Raw genomic sequence first — 15,814 nt, 5'->3', positions numbered from 1 at the left:
ATTGGACAAATTTCAATCTTCAATGCGTAATCTGATACGGGCTTTAAGATGCTATGTGGCCATTTCATTGGTTGAATGAGATCTTAAAACGACACAAGACCACACTAAAGCCCGTATCAGACTACGCATTGAAAATTGAAGATTGAAGATTAAAGATTGGAATTTGACTAATCAGAACAAAAGAGACTAAAATTTCTTTGTCCTAATTGGTCAAATTTCAATCTTGAATCTTCAAACTCAATCTTCAATGCGTAGTCTGATACGGGCTTAACCGGACTTTGTGAAATTGGCCCTTAGGCCGGATTCACACCTTGGTAGAAAAGCAGAAAAGCAGAGGTTAATCAGAACTCGCGCTAAAAAAGCAGAATGTACTGCTTATTTTCTAGCACGAGTTCTGAATGGATGCATCCAGTGGACTCAACAGTTGTGTCAACAATCGAACCTGATTGGTTCTTACTTTTAGAATCAACAAATCAACGTCGAGTGTTGACAAGACGATGCTCAACAACTCAATTGTTGAGTCTGCTGAATGCGCTCTATCTTTCTACTGTTATCTCGAAAAGTTCTTCGAAAAGGTTAATATTTGGTAAATAACCTATGATAATCCTTGTAATACAATCATCACGTCATTGACTTGATATTTACCAAGTATTGAATTATTTATGTAAATTTCATGGCTTTTTCACAATCGAATTCTAGAGGTAATCTTGATATGAATGTAGATCATTTTTTTACATTGTCATTTAGTACATCAGACTATACTAAACTATACAGACTATAATAAAATATACTTTGATTGTTGTTATAGAATTGCAAAATAGAAAGATCTTAGAAGAGCTACAGTTGAAAAAGCAGATGCTATTAAAGCAAGGAGTTGCACCCACTTTAAATTCATCATTGGGCGTTTCGTCAACCGGTTCTGCATCAAATGTAGTGAGTATATTCTGTTGATATTACCTTTTTAATTGACAATCTTTGTTGTCTTTAAAACTTCAGCTTGATGACATATATCTTTATTAATAGCCTGCAATACAATCTAATGATGGTGTAGCGATGAGTGCATCTCAAAGAGCAGCTTTGCACAATGCACATGCAGCCTCATTCGGTTACTTTGTGACACAGGACTCTTCCTTCGGAAATCTAATATTACCAGTTCTCCCTAGATTTGATAGTAAATGAATTATTATTTGCAAAGATGATCAAGTGTATATAAACAACTAAATATTACTAAAGACTGTATGTAAATAATATTAATGAAAGAGAATTATTGAATGAGAATTGTTTTTATAAATATTTGTTGGATAAAATTCTGTGGAGAGAAATTGCGATTGACAGTCTTTGAGGAGATAATGGCTAGTCTTCGACTTCGTCAATTAGAAGAGTTTCTTCAACAAATGGATGTGTTTGAAAACCCAAAAATCTTGCTCGAGCAATATGCCACTAGCGCACATATTGCCTCACACATGTTGTACACTGCACAATCGCAGTTTAACGATATAGAAGGTAAAAGCATAGCAGATTTAGGCTCTGGATGCGGTATATTGTCACTGGGTGCCAAAATGCTTGGTGCTGAATATGTAGTTGGGTTCGAGATAGATTCAGATGCAATTGATATACAATATAGAAATTGCACCGACATAGAACTCTTTATCGAAGTTATTCAATGCGATATTCTGCAATATTTACCAGGTATACATATAAGTTTTTTACTAGATTTTATTAAAAGTACAAACGTATATATGACACAATATCTGCTATGTTGTAGGAAAATATGAGAAGTTCTTTGATACTGTTATAATGAACCCACCTTTTGGCACTAAAAAAAATGCCGGCATCGACATGAAATTTCTCGAAGTGGCAATGAAACTTTCGTCTAATGCGATTTATTCGTTGCACAAGAGCAGCACGCGAGATTACGTTCTCTCGAAGGCGGCACAGCTCGGCGCAGAAGGAAAGGTGATAGCCGAACTTAAATACGATCTGCCGAGGGCTTACAAGTTCCACAAAAAAGCTTCCGTCGACATACAGGTGGATTTTATAAGATTTGAATTGAAGCGCTGATCTTTTCCTCTGAGATCAACGCCCGTTCAATTTATTCGAACTTGATGCCCTGAGCCAGAGGAAGTTCGTTTCCGTGATTGATCGTGATCGTCGCGCGTCGCATATACTGCTTCCATGCGTCGCTTCCGCTTTCGCGACCACCGCCGGTAGCCTTCTCGCCGCCAAACGCACCACCTATCTCGGCGCCGCTAGTGCCTATGTTGATGTTGACTATGCCACAATCTGATCCGTGAGGGCCGATCCACTGCGTAAAATCGAGATTCGATAAGTTAATCCGATTATATACTTGAACGTATAAATATACACGTACGTTTACACGTGTTAGTTGTATTTATATACTTACCTGAAATACATTTCCGATGCTTTTAGTAAAGAGACTACTGCTCAATCCCTGCTCCACACCATTATTAAGATCGATAGCCTCCTCTAAGGAATTCGCCTCCAAGATGTAAACGATTGGGGCAAAAGTTTCTTGTTGGACCACCTCCGCTTCGGGCGGTAGACCTGAGATGATCGTCGGCTCGACGTAGAAACCGGGTCGTTCTATTTGCTTTCCACCGAACTCTATCGTGCCACCGGCTTTCACAGCTTTTTCAACTGCTGCCTGCAATCAAGAGTATTGGGTTAATCAAAGAGTTCTTGTTTTCTGAAGGATTCTTGTACTAATAGACGAAAAAAAGAAACGAACTTTTGCTCAATTTAATACTTTGCTTGAAAGATATTGGAACTGTTGCGTATACCTTGTATTTGTCGACCGCTTGTTGATTATGCAATGGTCCATACAGCACACCATCCTCCAATGGATCTCCGACTCTTTCTAGTATACTCTTGTATGCCGTTTTTAATTTTCCTAAAAATTTTGCAAATAACAGTATGCTACATTGCGTGAAGATATTTCTTCTATTTACATTATTTATCGCGAATTGTGCCTACCTAAGAATTCGTTTTTTACTTTTTTGTGCAATATTAATCTTCTGGTTGTGGTGCATCTTTGTCCAGCTGTTCCAACGCATGAGAAGACCGCAGCTCTCACTGCCATCTCTAAATCCGCATCTTGCGCAACTGTTGACAGAAGAGAAACAGTTATGTACACATGTATTAATGCACACGGAGAATTGATTATTTCATCGAGAAGATATACGTACTGATCAACGCATTGTTACCGCCAAGCTCCAGCAAGGATCTTCCGAATCTCTGTTGAATTTTGAGTGCCACTTCTTTTCCTACGTTCGAATTTCCGGTAAACGAAATAAGAGGTACCCTGTAGCGATACTAGATTGTTACAGTTTTCGCACGATTCTATAACGTATAATGGATCTAAATTCAAACTGACCGTTTATCGTTCACTAGAGTCTCCCCGACATCCGGTCCACCCGTGATCAGGGACGCAACGGAGCCCGGGATACCATTGCGCTCCAAGACACCCGCGATTATCTTGGTGGTTGCGATAGACACCAGAGATGTGCTCGGCGCTCCTTTCCAAACGATAGTGTTACCGCAGACCATGGCGACAGTGCTGTTCCAGCCATACACCTGAGACAAATCGGGCAAATCAGTGCAAGAATTCTTAAAGTGCGACGAATCGAGTTCTGAAGATTACACATTTACCGCTATAGGGAAATTGAACGCGGAGATAATGCCGATCACACCCAGAGAATTCCATTTCTCTAGGAGCGCGTGATTCTTTCTCTCCGATGGGAATAGGCTGCCGGATAGCGTTCGCGATAAGCCGACCGCGTAATCGCATATATCGATGAATTCCTGAACCTCGCCTATACCTTCCGGTAATATCTTTCCTGTACATGCATACGTGTTCATATATATTAATAAATAAATAAATTTACACTATTGTATATACACAACTCAATTAATTATACAGGCTGTTATAGTGAGTTCTCGTTAAAACAATAATTAAGTTACCCATTTCCAAGGATACCAAGCAGCCTAGCGGCTTCAAATTTCTTCTGAGTTCGTCCCCTATTTGCCGGACAATATCTCCTCTCGCTGGCATCGGGATAGATGTCCATTGTGGCCATGCTTTACGCGCTTCCGTGATAGCATTGCTAGCTTCCTGCGGCGTCGACTCCCGGATCTTTGCAATCACTTTGCCGGTCGCCGGTGATATCGATTCTATCAACTATATTTAAAAATATCTATTTTATTAACTGTATATAAAATTAATTTGAGCGACATATATATATTATTGTTATATACAATGTGATTTGTATTTATTTTTGTTTAAGATTTTCTCCGGCTTTTTCCATAATGTACCAATAATCAATTTATGATTATCAATATCGATAAAAAGAAATAAGATCGCATACCTTGCCGGAACCACCCCATCTTCCGTCATAAAGTCCGGGATTCTCGATGGTAATACCTAATTGCTTTAAAAATCCGTATTTTGGATCAGTCACCAGGTATCTCGTCGTCATTTGGAATCGGGAGACGTAGCAAGAACTCTTTTCTAACAACACACGTGACATTGTCAGTTGTTACTATTTGACTCGTCGAGAGCCGCTGATATCAATAAATAGCTTGGGTTATCAGAAGGTGATATTCTTTATCGAGAGGGAGAAAGAGAAGGGAGAAAGAACACATATCTTGCACAATTCAAACAGCCAAGTTCACAAACAAGCAAAAGATGCATGGTGATAAGGACCCAAATCGATCTCAAAATACCGCCTTTTTTTAAAGATGCGGAATCAATTTTCTTTCATATCTTTTTAAATATAGAAGATATGGAGTTTAGGAAATACGAAAATATTTATTTTATTTCAATATCAAAATTTATTTTATTATTTTTTATTTTAATATCAAATATTTATTTTATTTTAATATCATTTATTAAGAAATACTCTGAACTTAAGTTTGCAATGACCGTCAAAATCCGAAGAATATATTTTTTTATTTGATCGCAGTTTTTTGATAGAATGCATTTATGTACCACAAAGATTCATTTGACCCTCTTTTTTCCCGCGGTGGCCACGTGGCCGGAAGCGAAACGACGAGCATCGAGGACATCGCAGCCACGTGTAACGCGAGCGACGGCGACGCTGCGTAATAATCAAAGGTCGCGTTAAAGCGCCAAGTGAACGAGGTGAAAGAGGAAATTGCGACAGAGAGAGGAAACAACAATTTAAATTTTTATCCTGTCTATAATAAATATTTAGAATAAATATCAGGGATTAAAAATCTTTCAAAGGATGAGTGGCCATAAGGCCTAAAATCGGCCCGAAAGATTGCTTTTTCTTAAATATGCGGAATCGATTTTCTTTGATACCTTAATAAATATAGAAGATATAGATATATAGTCTTAGAAAAGACAAACATATTTTTTTAATTTTAATACCATTTATTAAGAAATACATTCTCAACTTAGGTCTGATTTTCAAAAACCATGAAAAATTATATTTTTTTAGCATTCGGTCGCAGTCTTTTCATAGAGAGCGTATTCGTGTACCACAAAGATTTTTACACATATAGTGTATGACTACATAAGACACAAAATATATGTGTAAAATTGGTAGTAGTGCTGCAATATGCGAATAGTAATAAAAATAAACTATAATCTATCCTATATTCATAGCACAAGATACGGTCTGTTTTTTACGTTTTGTTGCGAGTGTTATTTGAAGAGATAAACTGTCTTATTTATTTGACTGTTATTATTTATTTGTTTTATTGATGAATCAATAAAATATTCCACTAGTGTAGTCTTGTTTAAATAATAGTTATTGATGAAGGACAAAAAATATCTACATCATGCTTTTGTTGCTGAAAATGAAGTAAATATTTTAAGACAACTTATACTTTTATTAACGTTGCTATTAGTAATACTATCAATTTTACAATAAAAACACTGGAGCCGATTAAGGCTTTTATCGCCTTATATCCATTCTTTGCAAAACATTTGATGTCCTGAAGTACCATTTAAATGAAAGACTAAATAACTTATTTCTATCAACCATTTTTCTATTATTTTTTCGTTTCTCATAAACAATAACAATAATAATTATTTTATTTATTTCCATAATTAAAACAATTTATTATATTTGTTTACATTCATTCCGATATTTAACAATATATGTTATTAATATATATATATACATTGTTTCGCGGTTAATAAATTTTTTTTTCAACTATCTAAATACTAAATAAACTAATAGAAATAACACTAATCTAAATAAAATAATAGAAATAAGAAATGAATTTAAAAAAAATATATATATCTTTTCAAATTTATTTGTCTGCAGATGCGCAATCGGTGCAAAGATGATGATCCTGTTGATAATAAGTTGATCTAAACAATCAAAATAAAACAGAATTAGGAAGTGGAAAAATGTGAAGGTCAATCAATTAAATACCGATATATAAGTATCACTTTAATATAATTCGATTTAAATGGATAGAGTCCGCTCGGTTTCTGCCGACAATTGCTGACAATCTGACATATGCATACATATGTATATACGTATATATGTATATGTATATATACATGAGATTACGTACTCGTGGTGCAACTCTGTCGATTGTCGACGAGTGGAACTGGTGGATATCCATCGGACGCACCAGACGCACCAGACTTATTGTTAGCCAACCAGACGCCAGTTGAAAAATGGCAGACTGCGAGAAGGAGGAGGCGCACAATCTCGTAAGCTATTTACCTTTACTTAACATTTATCTAATCACTTAGACGGCCTTGCGCGCCGTCTCCCTAGTCGCGAGTTCAGTCGGATCCATACACATCGTCAAATTAATCATCTATCGTTTCACCATCTCGTTGCTGAGCAACGAGGCTTGAGGTTATTTCGTTTGACATTTCCTCGATAATTTGCCCTGTGCAGGGAGTATCGTTCGAATCGATGTGTAATATGTTGCTAATCCTGCTTTCAGCAAATGGAGTTCGAATGGGTGCTCCACGAGGAAGTGCACTCCTCGTTGTCGCAGCTCCGAAATATCTTGATGGTACGTACAGTAGAGAACCAGTATTTCTATGTCCAGATTGATTAAATCGCTTTATACTATATTATGTCACCGTCAAGAGAAATTGACTTGTAACGCGCATATTAATTGTATATATTTATTTCTAGGAGTGTGCTCAGCGATTTCCACTGGCACTCTTTGGGAATGAGCATAATAAAACTGACAGATTCGTCTTTGCAGCCCCACACGACCAAGTCAAATGTGTCGCTGTTTTAACAGGCGACAGTATCACAAATGCGGTAAAGAGTTTAGTGTATTATTGAAATTTGACTAGGATTGGTGGTCTAATATGTTAAAATTATAGCTGATATATATTTGCTGTTTGTTATATTATTGAGAAACTATCTGTATTTATAGGAAGTGAATTTTAAAGTACAACGACAACAGAATATTAATATGAGGACAAGTATTCAGAACGAACATCCATGGAAGTTACAACAAATTCAAGATGCCGCCAATCATTTACAACAAGGCATTGCCCATATAGATAATGTAGACAGACATTACCTTTTTAAAACCTCGGACGAAGTGATGCATGTATTAGGTAATATCTTGGGTTGTCTTCAGAGGAGCAGAACCAGTTTAATTGTTCCTAGAAAGAAAACAATTGATGATCTTATCAAGAGTCGAAATATGGTATGTATTTTCTTCTGCGATGGACATGTCTAGCGCAACTGTATTAGTGAAATTGAAAAAAAAATCTTTGTTTACAGAAATCTCTTAATCCAAATCTTCCAGAGAATTTGGCCATTAGCTTTTACATTCAAAGCTACAAACTGGTTTTAGCTATTTACCAGTTAGAGAATGCACATGGCAGTGTCAAGTATGAAACTCAGCAGGCGGAATGCAGTGTGCCATGGCTAAATGACGCTCTTGTATTGCTTACTATTGCACTACAACTTTGTCAACGACTGAAAGATAAGGTATGTAAAGAATTTCTGTCTAATTTGATAAATTTTCTGATGTTATAAACTTTTCAGATATGTGTCTTCTCCCAATACAAAGATTTTACGGTAGGTTCTCGTGTTCCTTCTGCAATGGGATGGTAACCTAATCTAACATCAAGAGAATTTTCATATTTGAACTTGCATATAGCATATAGTGGTGCTATGCGTAAGTGAAAAAAATTGGCCTCAACCAGTAATACTTGCTCTGGCCTTTGTTTTTACATTTGTTGATTGTTGTCCTTTTATCGTATTTCTCATTGCACTAGAATGTTGTTCTAGCGTTTTTAAATCAGTATAGTGTGCGCCTAGTATAATATATATATATATATATATATATATACAGTGTATTGTGTAATATATTAACTATTGAAATGTCGGATCAAAGATTCACATGAATGTGTGAATCAGCAATGGATAATAACAAATCATTATAGGTCAGAAATGGAAGACTAAGAGCATTTTGCCAATTATTGGTGTGCCTATCACCATGTTATACTGTGTTCTTCCCATTTCTGCAGTAGTTTTCATGAATGTCTAAATCTTTAACTTCGGCATATAACATCTGAAGTTACTTCATCTACAAGAATTGATAGAGAGAATGAAATATTTAATACATCTACTGTGATTCTAGAAATGTATACTGTAATCCTCTCCTTACTGAATTAGATCATGTTTTCATATATTAATAGACACATGAATTTTATTTGTTTTCTTTTATATTGTTTATTGCTTGTGCATAATCATCCATATAGAATTTTTTCCAACTGTCTTAATATCAGAGTTGTTAGGTTGTCCATAAAATAATGTCATTTTATATTTTAATCTTTTACATTTTATCCTAACTTTTAATTTAATTAACGTTGATATTTGATAGAATTAATTGAAATAAGAGACAGATAACTCTATGCATTTCTGTATCAGTAATTTGTCGGTGTGATCAAAATCTTGCGTCATGCAAGAACACTATATCTTTTCGAAATTGATCAGTGCCAATCTTTTAATGTCCTGTTCATTTTTGACCCAATTTCTCATAATACTTATTGATGATGATTGTTTCATTATTTTGAAAAGTTGATAATACTAGCCACTGTCTACCAACCAGTTACTACTATTTATATCAAGAACCACTTGTACGATAAAAAACATTGAAATTTTAAGTTAAAAAGAAACAATATTATTTTTCAGACAACCTATTTATATCTGTGTATTATCTTTTGCAAAGAAATTCTTCAAAAATATTAGAATATAAAAATTCAGATTCAATAACTTGATATCTTTCAGCTAACAAAGAAGATGTGCTAACTTAACAATGACTATTGGATATAATTATAACAAAGTACTATTTTATTTCTTAAATATATTATTTATTTATATGAAAACAAGTAGAAAAATGCCATGTGCCTCATGATTCCGAATTTGGATAAAATATGAACCTTTTTACATGGTACAATTTTTGTAATCAATATTTTTTGATTACTAAAATTGCCACAGAGAAAATATACACATAGTGTGTGTATATTATATGTATTTGTACGCATAAAAGCGCATACAAAAACGCCTATTCACACACATATATATATATTTGAAAAAAAGAAAAATAAATTTCCATACAAAATTTTTCAACGGCTTAGTGAAGTGACTTTTAGATATTGATATCATGTTTTAAAAAATTAGGGATATTCAAGAGCTATAAGCAATTTGAGAAATTTAACATAAAAATTTCTGTGTTGTAACAATTAAATGAGTAAAGTTATATATGACTTCTACTCTATAAAGATAGCTGTACAACAAGAATTACTATAAAAAAAAACTTGCCCAAGTCATTATTATGTATATAATATTTCCACATGTCTGTGTACTAAAAAAATTAAGACCTAATGTTTATTATTTTAATAATACAATTATTAAAGCAACTATTCTCGTAAAACATATATATATAAAAAGTTGTAATATTTTAAATATTAAATTTATGTATAAAGCATATTATTTATTGTTAATATTATAAATATAATCCGTTCTATATTTACTTGAGAGTTTATTAGATGTAATTATATTTAATTGTACTTATGTAATTTACATGTTTAATTTATTTGCAACAAGATTAATAAATGTTTGAATTGAATCATTTTTTATTCTTGTATGTTTTTGCCATAATCTGATTTTATTATGGAAATTATCATTCTGTAAAATCTTTAAAAAAGCGGATAAAACGAATTATTTTAAATTACAGAGACATTACATTAATTCGATGTGTTACTCGAATGTAAAGATAAGAGATTTTTTAAAAATTTCTGGACTCTTTCTAAGCGCTTGAATTTTTTTCTATCTTTTTCGCACTCGTATAGATAAAATTATCGGAGTTGAGGTAGTCAACTTGGTAAAATTTTGTCGAGATATACATAGAAAAAACACATTCCTATGAAATAAATAGAAAGCAATATCTGTGTGTATATAAATTTTAGCACTATATAGATAGTGCTATAACTTGAGGCTTGTGTTCGAAAAGTACCATTACATGGCTCGTTGGTCTAGGGGTATGATTCTCGCTTCGGGTGCGAGAGGTCCCGGGTTCAAATCCCGGACGAGCCCGAGATTATTTAATTTTTGCTGCATTCATTATTAATATTTTATTCTTTTATTTAAATAATTGGCCAATAATGTTACACACTACGATATACTGCGTGTATAAATCTCATGTATATGAATGAGAGTTGTTTTAAAATAACATTTCCTTCGAAAACATGTGATACAGCGTATAGCATACAGTACAGCCACAGCCACAGATGATACACATATCTCTTGATGTATCATACAGCAACCAGCAACAGCAACATGTCGCTTGTATGGAATCCATCTAAGAAACACAGCGAACGCGAGAGGCAAGTTTATAGTAGCACTACAAGAAGCACATGGTCAAATATTAATATATACACAATTTTTAAATACATGATAAATTTTTTCATAACAGTTTTTTTCATAGCTTATAAGACACATTACAATCTATATATCATGCTAACCTATAATGTCAATTTGAATCGAAGTTTTCTAATGTCAAAATTGGATAAGAATTAAAGATGTTACAAAAGAGTTTAGATTTTTTCTTTACAAAGAACTTTGCCTCATCTTAAAGAATAATACAAATTATTTTTAATATTTCATATTTATTAGTGTTTCATTGAGGCTTCCGAGTTGTACAAGTATAAATAATATTTGCCATATGTTGTCATATCTGACATATCGCTTTTTACAGGTGGGTGTGCATTTACCCAATATATTTGAACAGCAAAAGGAGTTTGAAGGGCGGACGAAAGTTGACCAAAGACAAATGCGTAGAGAATCCAACGCATCAGGAGATACGGGATGTGTTGGTAGCAGTGGGCTTTAATGTAGGCGTTGAGAATAAGCTACATCCGAAGGAACGCAGCAAGGAACCTCTGTATCGCGGTCGTATTCGCGTACAGTTGAAAAATGACGATGGTACACCGATACGATCCGAGTTTCCCACTAGAGATTCCCTTTTGGCATATGTCGGAACTACAATTCCAAAGTTAAAGACTCGTCAGGGCAAACAGAGTTCTAGCGAGCAAGCATCGCAGTCGTCCTCATCGACATCGAAGAAAGGAAAAGGCAAGGGAAGGAGGTAAAGAAGAGGATTTGGAACCATTCATAATGTGAAATGGTTTTTGCTTATATTTTTCATTATATGAAACATTTGTGTTATGTGTATACATACATATATATATGATATATGATTTATTTACATTTTAATTCTATATTGTTTTTATATAATATATAAAATAAAATTAAAATAATTAATGCGATTCAAAGTTTAAGAGTAAAGCTAGTATTTTACCAAGTTCTACTATCATACCTTACAAATCTGTATTAAAACCTAAATTACAATATAATGCAAGATATTAAAATAGTTTTGTCACATTTATAAATTTTAATTAACTTGGTTTTAACCATAAAAGCTAGATCAAACTAATTAATATCTAAATTTTTTGAGAAAATATATTTAATATTGTTTGTCAAAGAGAGAATGTAATAATGAAGTCGTTAATTGTTTGCTGTATGACGGCAATATAATAATATCAAGAAATTTGAGGTTTTAGACTAGATATAAGAAAACAACACATTTAATTTATATTATTTTATTATGATTTATTGTTCTCATTTTTCACTGTTTTGTTTTCTTCCTTATTTTTAATTGCATTATTAGATCGTTCTGCCTCATTATTAGAATGTGCAATGTTGACAGTTGACATTTCATTCTTCTGCTCAGCATTTACATTATTTGCGCAATAAGAATTTGGATTAAACGCAGAAATCAGTGGATTTGATGTGTCATGCATATATTGTGGAATATATTCAGGTTGGATAATATATCCATCAGGATGGAGTACATTAATCAAGGGATTATGGTAAGAAGTATATTGATATGGGGCACTAGAGAGTCGATATTGCCTCGGTTGATATACTGGATTTGCATTGAACATATACATCGGATTTCCAACAATATTTTGGTCAACAGATTTATCCTGAAAAAGATAAATTTTAATTTGGAATTTATCTGTTTCTTTACAAACCAAAGTAATTATATTTAACAATTTTAATGTATCAAGTAATTATTTGTCAGTTGTATCAATATACAGATTATTGTAACTCGATATATCAATATACAAAGTGTTACAATTTGATGCATCAATATTTAGAGTGTTATACGATTTCTGAACTTAATTTTAATGACAGATTTTCCGAAAATTTCTCAATTCTATTAAAGAAAAATCAATTACAAAAATTCATTTAAAAATCTGTCATAATATTATACTAGCTGTGAAACACATTGTATACTTTTTAATGAAACTGGACAAACATATTCATTATATTATTAAGAAACTTACAGCATTACTTCTGGCAATAGAAAAGTCTTTAAAAGCAGTAGAACTATCATTTTCACCAGCAGATTGATCAGCAGAGACTGGATTTATATTCTGTAATGATTAATATAGAAAAGATATATTTTTAAATACATTCTTATTATTTATATATTATATTTCACATTGTTTATTTCAAATTAAAATTGTTCTATGTATATATATATAAGTAAATTCTTTACAGGAATTTTAGTTTTATGTGGAATTTGAATCACAGACGTTAGTCTAGAAGCTTTATTCAGAATGAATAGCATTTGCCGAAATTCCTTATACGGGATTGTAAATCATTTTGTTAGGCGGTGCTTACGTTAGAGCTTCTGATGAAACCGCCATGATACACAGGATGATGATGGGCCCAACGATGATGACCAAACAGATTCGACAAAATTCCTCCTGGAAAATTGTGTAAGGTATGATGGGAGGGCAATCCGTGTCTGTAGGGATGAATAATTGAACCCACCAACGGGTTTGTTGCGTACAATCCATTTGCTGGATAACTGAGAGCTGGATTTATCATTCCGACGATCGGAGTTTCTACGCCGGACACAGCTGGATGTGCGCACGATCCCGTATCTGGTACCATGTACAATGGAGAATCGCATGTATTCCAAGAAATTGCACTATTTAACGGTTTTTCACCGTGAAATTCGTTTTCGGGGCTGTTCCAATCGAGGATGCCCGAAAATGAATTTGTTGCAGAATCGGAGCTATCGTAAGCCGCATTGAACGTTTTGATAAAATGTGAGTGACCAGCCGTTGGCCCTCCATTGATAAAATATTGTGCCACTTTGTCGGCATCTCCTACAAGGCAATTCGGCGGTCTTTACTTTAGATATTAGACACCGATGTTATTCAAATATGTAGAAGAAGACGTTTTTCAATTCTCGTAGCGTTTCTTAAATGTCTCTTATACTACATTTTGTATTTCTCGTATTTAGATATTAATTAAGTTAATCTTCTATATAAACGAAATTACTTTTATATTGATTACTAAAAGTGTGTCAAACTATTTTTCAAGAGGTACATTTCCAAAATCAATTTAGATTGTCTCTTTAAATTTTTGAATATTTCATGGCAGTAATGTCTGATATAATTGAGATGCAAAGTGAGCATAATATATGGTATGTTTCTTTAAATGTTCATATTTATGTAAATAGAAAATTGGAATGCTCTACACGATTACTTCTGTCTTACCCATTCTGAGACGACGTCTGGATGTTAAAATGGAACGTACATCTCGCTCCTCATCTGTGAGATCTTCAGAAAGTGTATTCAGATCGATAGTTTGAATCTCTCTCTGTATACGCTGTATACATTCTGCTCCTAAAATTATATATCGTCGAATGAAAATCTAAGATATATTGCGTATATGATATTATTTTTTTGGAAATTATATTTCTGCGCAATCCATCTTTTTTAAGATAAGAAGAACTTGTAATAATACCTTTGTCATTATCGTCAGAAAAATTACACTCACAGCGGTCGTATGCAAATATTGCGGAGGCGTTACATTGTTTACATAACAAGTCGCAAGATTTAATATCATTTATGTCCAACAGTGTGCTTTGAACTATTGCTGCAAGTATATTACATTAATTACTACATTGATTAATTCATTAAAACTAGATATATAAAAATTAATGATTACAGATATATCTGCAAATATTTTAAACAGAATGAAGAACATTTATAAATGCTCTTATTTAAATGCTCTGTATGATACAAGCATATTTAAAAATTTTGAATTATTCTCAAGAATTCTTTCCTTTTCTCATTACTTGATATTGTTTTAGTAAAAGAAGGATTTTGAATTTTATATACATAACAATTAAATATCAATGCAAGTTTTTTAAAGACTCACATCTAATTGATTCTCTAAATCAAATGGCTCAAATTTCAACACACATACATGTATTGAACTTTTATATTATATCAAAAAAAAGGTTGTATTATTGATATAATTTTGATAAAATTATAATGTTATTGGATTTAGATTGAATAGAGTTAATTAAAAAGAAATATACGAACCAACACAGTACACAATATAAATTAACCACTGAATTCGATGTCGAACAGCCATATCGTTTAATAAATATGTAAGAGAAGTAAAAAATATAAAATCAGGTACAAATCATGTACGTGATCCTTCACCGCACTGCCATAAGAGGCATAACTGTATCTTGATTTATAATAGTTGACATTGCACAACTTGCTGATTACTTTTCAAACTGCTTCTCTGGCATCATTAATGCAATTTTGCATTTTAATTTACTGAATGCAATCCACTTGCGTAATGTCCCTGACATATTGAATGTCACAATTATATTCGGGGAACGATTGCAATATAATATAGAATATCTGCGCTCCTAAAGTTTTGTGTTTCACGTATTGCGCTTTCATAAATTCCGTCGAATTCATTCCAAGGCGACTGAAATTACACAATACACATACATTTTATATATTGATAATTATGAATTATAAAGTGAATATAACAGATTTATATATATATATACAATCAATAACTATTTTAGCAAGTGACAATAATTCTAAATAATTTTGACAAAATTTGTCAAAATATATTTTGTATAAATTTAAATAATAAAGAAATTTATTTTTTACCGCGAAAATGCTTATTTTAACCATGTTTAAATTAAAAAAACATAAAAGATAAAAAAAAAGCCTTCGCCGTGACAATGCTTTCACGCATTGCCGTGACCAGGATTCGAACCTGGGTTACTACGGCCACAACGTAGGGTCCTAACCACTAGACGATCACGGCTACCGAAGGTCGTGTAAACGAATCGGATTTTTAATGATAACTCTCGCGCGACATATACATATATATCGAGTATTTTCGAACATGGGTAATTGTAAAATAGATTA

At 33.1% G+C, this 15,814-nt stretch overlaps 5 protein-coding genes, 1 long non-coding RNA gene and 2 other non-coding genes across 9 annotated transcripts; 5 read left to right on the top strand and 3 right to left on the bottom strand.

Moving 5' to 3' along the window:
• The first annotated feature begins 352 nt into the window (after positions 1 to 352).
• Positions 353 to 2,133, top strand: LOC115244621 (methyltransferase-like protein 5). The gene is made up of 5 exons (XM_029822421.1): positions 353 to 701; positions 809 to 933; positions 1,024 to 1,171; positions 1,336 to 1,689; positions 1,766 to 2,133. Exons 1-5 carry the CDS (start codon positions 674 to 676, stop codon positions 2,059 to 2,061), a joined length of 951 nt encoding a protein of 316 aa, XP_029678281.1. The 5' UTR covers positions 353 to 673; the 3' UTR covers positions 2,062 to 2,133.
• On the bottom strand, positions 1,831 to 4,730 carry LOC115244619 (putative aldehyde dehydrogenase family 7 member A1 homolog). Its single transcript, XM_029822417.1, has 9 exons — positions 4,386 to 4,730; positions 3,982 to 4,198; positions 3,670 to 3,857; positions 3,395 to 3,594; positions 3,207 to 3,322; positions 2,995 to 3,123; positions 2,802 to 2,911; positions 2,405 to 2,665; positions 1,831 to 2,305 (listed from the first exon to the last, which is right to left on the bottom strand). Exons 1-9 carry the CDS (start codon positions 4,545 to 4,547, stop codon positions 2,093 to 2,095), a joined length of 1,596 nt encoding a protein of 531 aa, XP_029678277.1. The 5' UTR covers positions 4,548 to 4,730; the 3' UTR covers positions 1,831 to 2,092.
• A 1,805-nt stretch (positions 4,731 to 6,535) lies between these two features.
• Positions 6,536 to 9,592, top strand: LOC115244620 (protein rogdi). Of its 2 annotated transcripts, none has more exons than XM_029822418.1 (6): positions 6,536 to 6,715; positions 6,958 to 7,029; positions 7,155 to 7,286; positions 7,405 to 7,683; positions 7,761 to 7,970; positions 8,028 to 9,592. In XM_029822418.1, the coding sequence occupies exons 1-6, from the start codon at positions 6,680 to 6,682 to the stop codon at positions 8,094 to 8,096; spliced, it is 798 nt and encodes a 265-aa protein (XP_029678278.1). In that variant the 5' UTR covers positions 6,536 to 6,679; the 3' UTR covers positions 8,097 to 9,592. The 2 variants fall into 2 exon arrangements, with proteins under 2 accessions (XP_029678278.1, XP_029678279.1); XM_029822419.1 differs by lacking the exon at positions 6,536 to 6,715 and adding an exon at positions 6,774 to 6,866.
• Positions 9,593 to 10,511: 919 nt separating this feature from the next.
• Positions 10,512 to 10,583, top strand: Trnap-cgg. Its single transcript has one exon. It is a non-coding gene; the product is annotated as a tRNA-Pro (tRNA).
• A 37-nt stretch (positions 10,584 to 10,620) lies between these two features.
• On the top strand, positions 10,621 to 11,897 carry LOC115244597 (signal recognition particle 19 kDa protein). The gene is made up of 2 exons (XM_029822376.1): positions 10,621 to 10,873; positions 11,245 to 11,897. The coding sequence occupies exons 1-2, from the start codon at positions 10,797 to 10,799 to the stop codon at positions 11,636 to 11,638; spliced, it is 471 nt and encodes a 156-aa protein (XP_029678236.1). The 5' UTR covers positions 10,621 to 10,796; the 3' UTR covers positions 11,639 to 11,897.
• A 239-nt stretch (positions 11,898 to 12,136) lies between these two features.
• Positions 12,137 to 15,155, bottom strand: LOC115244594. Its single transcript, XM_029822372.1, has 6 exons — positions 14,960 to 15,155; positions 14,376 to 14,507; positions 14,126 to 14,254; positions 13,239 to 13,504; positions 12,899 to 12,988; positions 12,137 to 12,535 (listed from the first exon to the last, which is right to left on the bottom strand). Exons 1-6 carry the CDS (start codon positions 15,009 to 15,011, stop codon positions 12,152 to 12,154), a joined length of 1,053 nt encoding a protein of 350 aa, XP_029678232.1. The 5' UTR covers positions 15,012 to 15,155; the 3' UTR covers positions 12,137 to 12,151.
• LOC115244598 lies at positions 13,511 to 14,275 on the top strand. Its single transcript, XR_003885399.1, has 2 exons — positions 13,511 to 13,672; positions 14,089 to 14,275. It is a non-coding gene; the product is annotated as an uncharacterized LOC115244598 (long non-coding RNA).
• A 483-nt stretch (positions 15,156 to 15,638) lies between the features above and the next one.
• On the bottom strand, positions 15,639 to 15,710 carry Trnah-gug. Its single transcript has one exon. It is a non-coding gene; the product is annotated as a tRNA-His (tRNA).
• Positions 15,711 to 15,814: the final 104 nt, after the last annotated feature.

This window comes from Formica exsecta, unplaced genomic scaffold (assembly GCF_003651465.1).
Source record: "Formica exsecta isolate Colony F162 unplaced genomic scaffold, ASM365146v1 scaffold826, whole genome shotgun sequence".
NCBI lineage: Eukaryota > Metazoa > Arthropoda > Insecta > Hymenoptera > Formicidae > Formica > Formica exsecta.
Note: the sequence above shows the minus strand (reverse complement) of the source record. Positions and strands in the feature narration are given on the sequence as shown.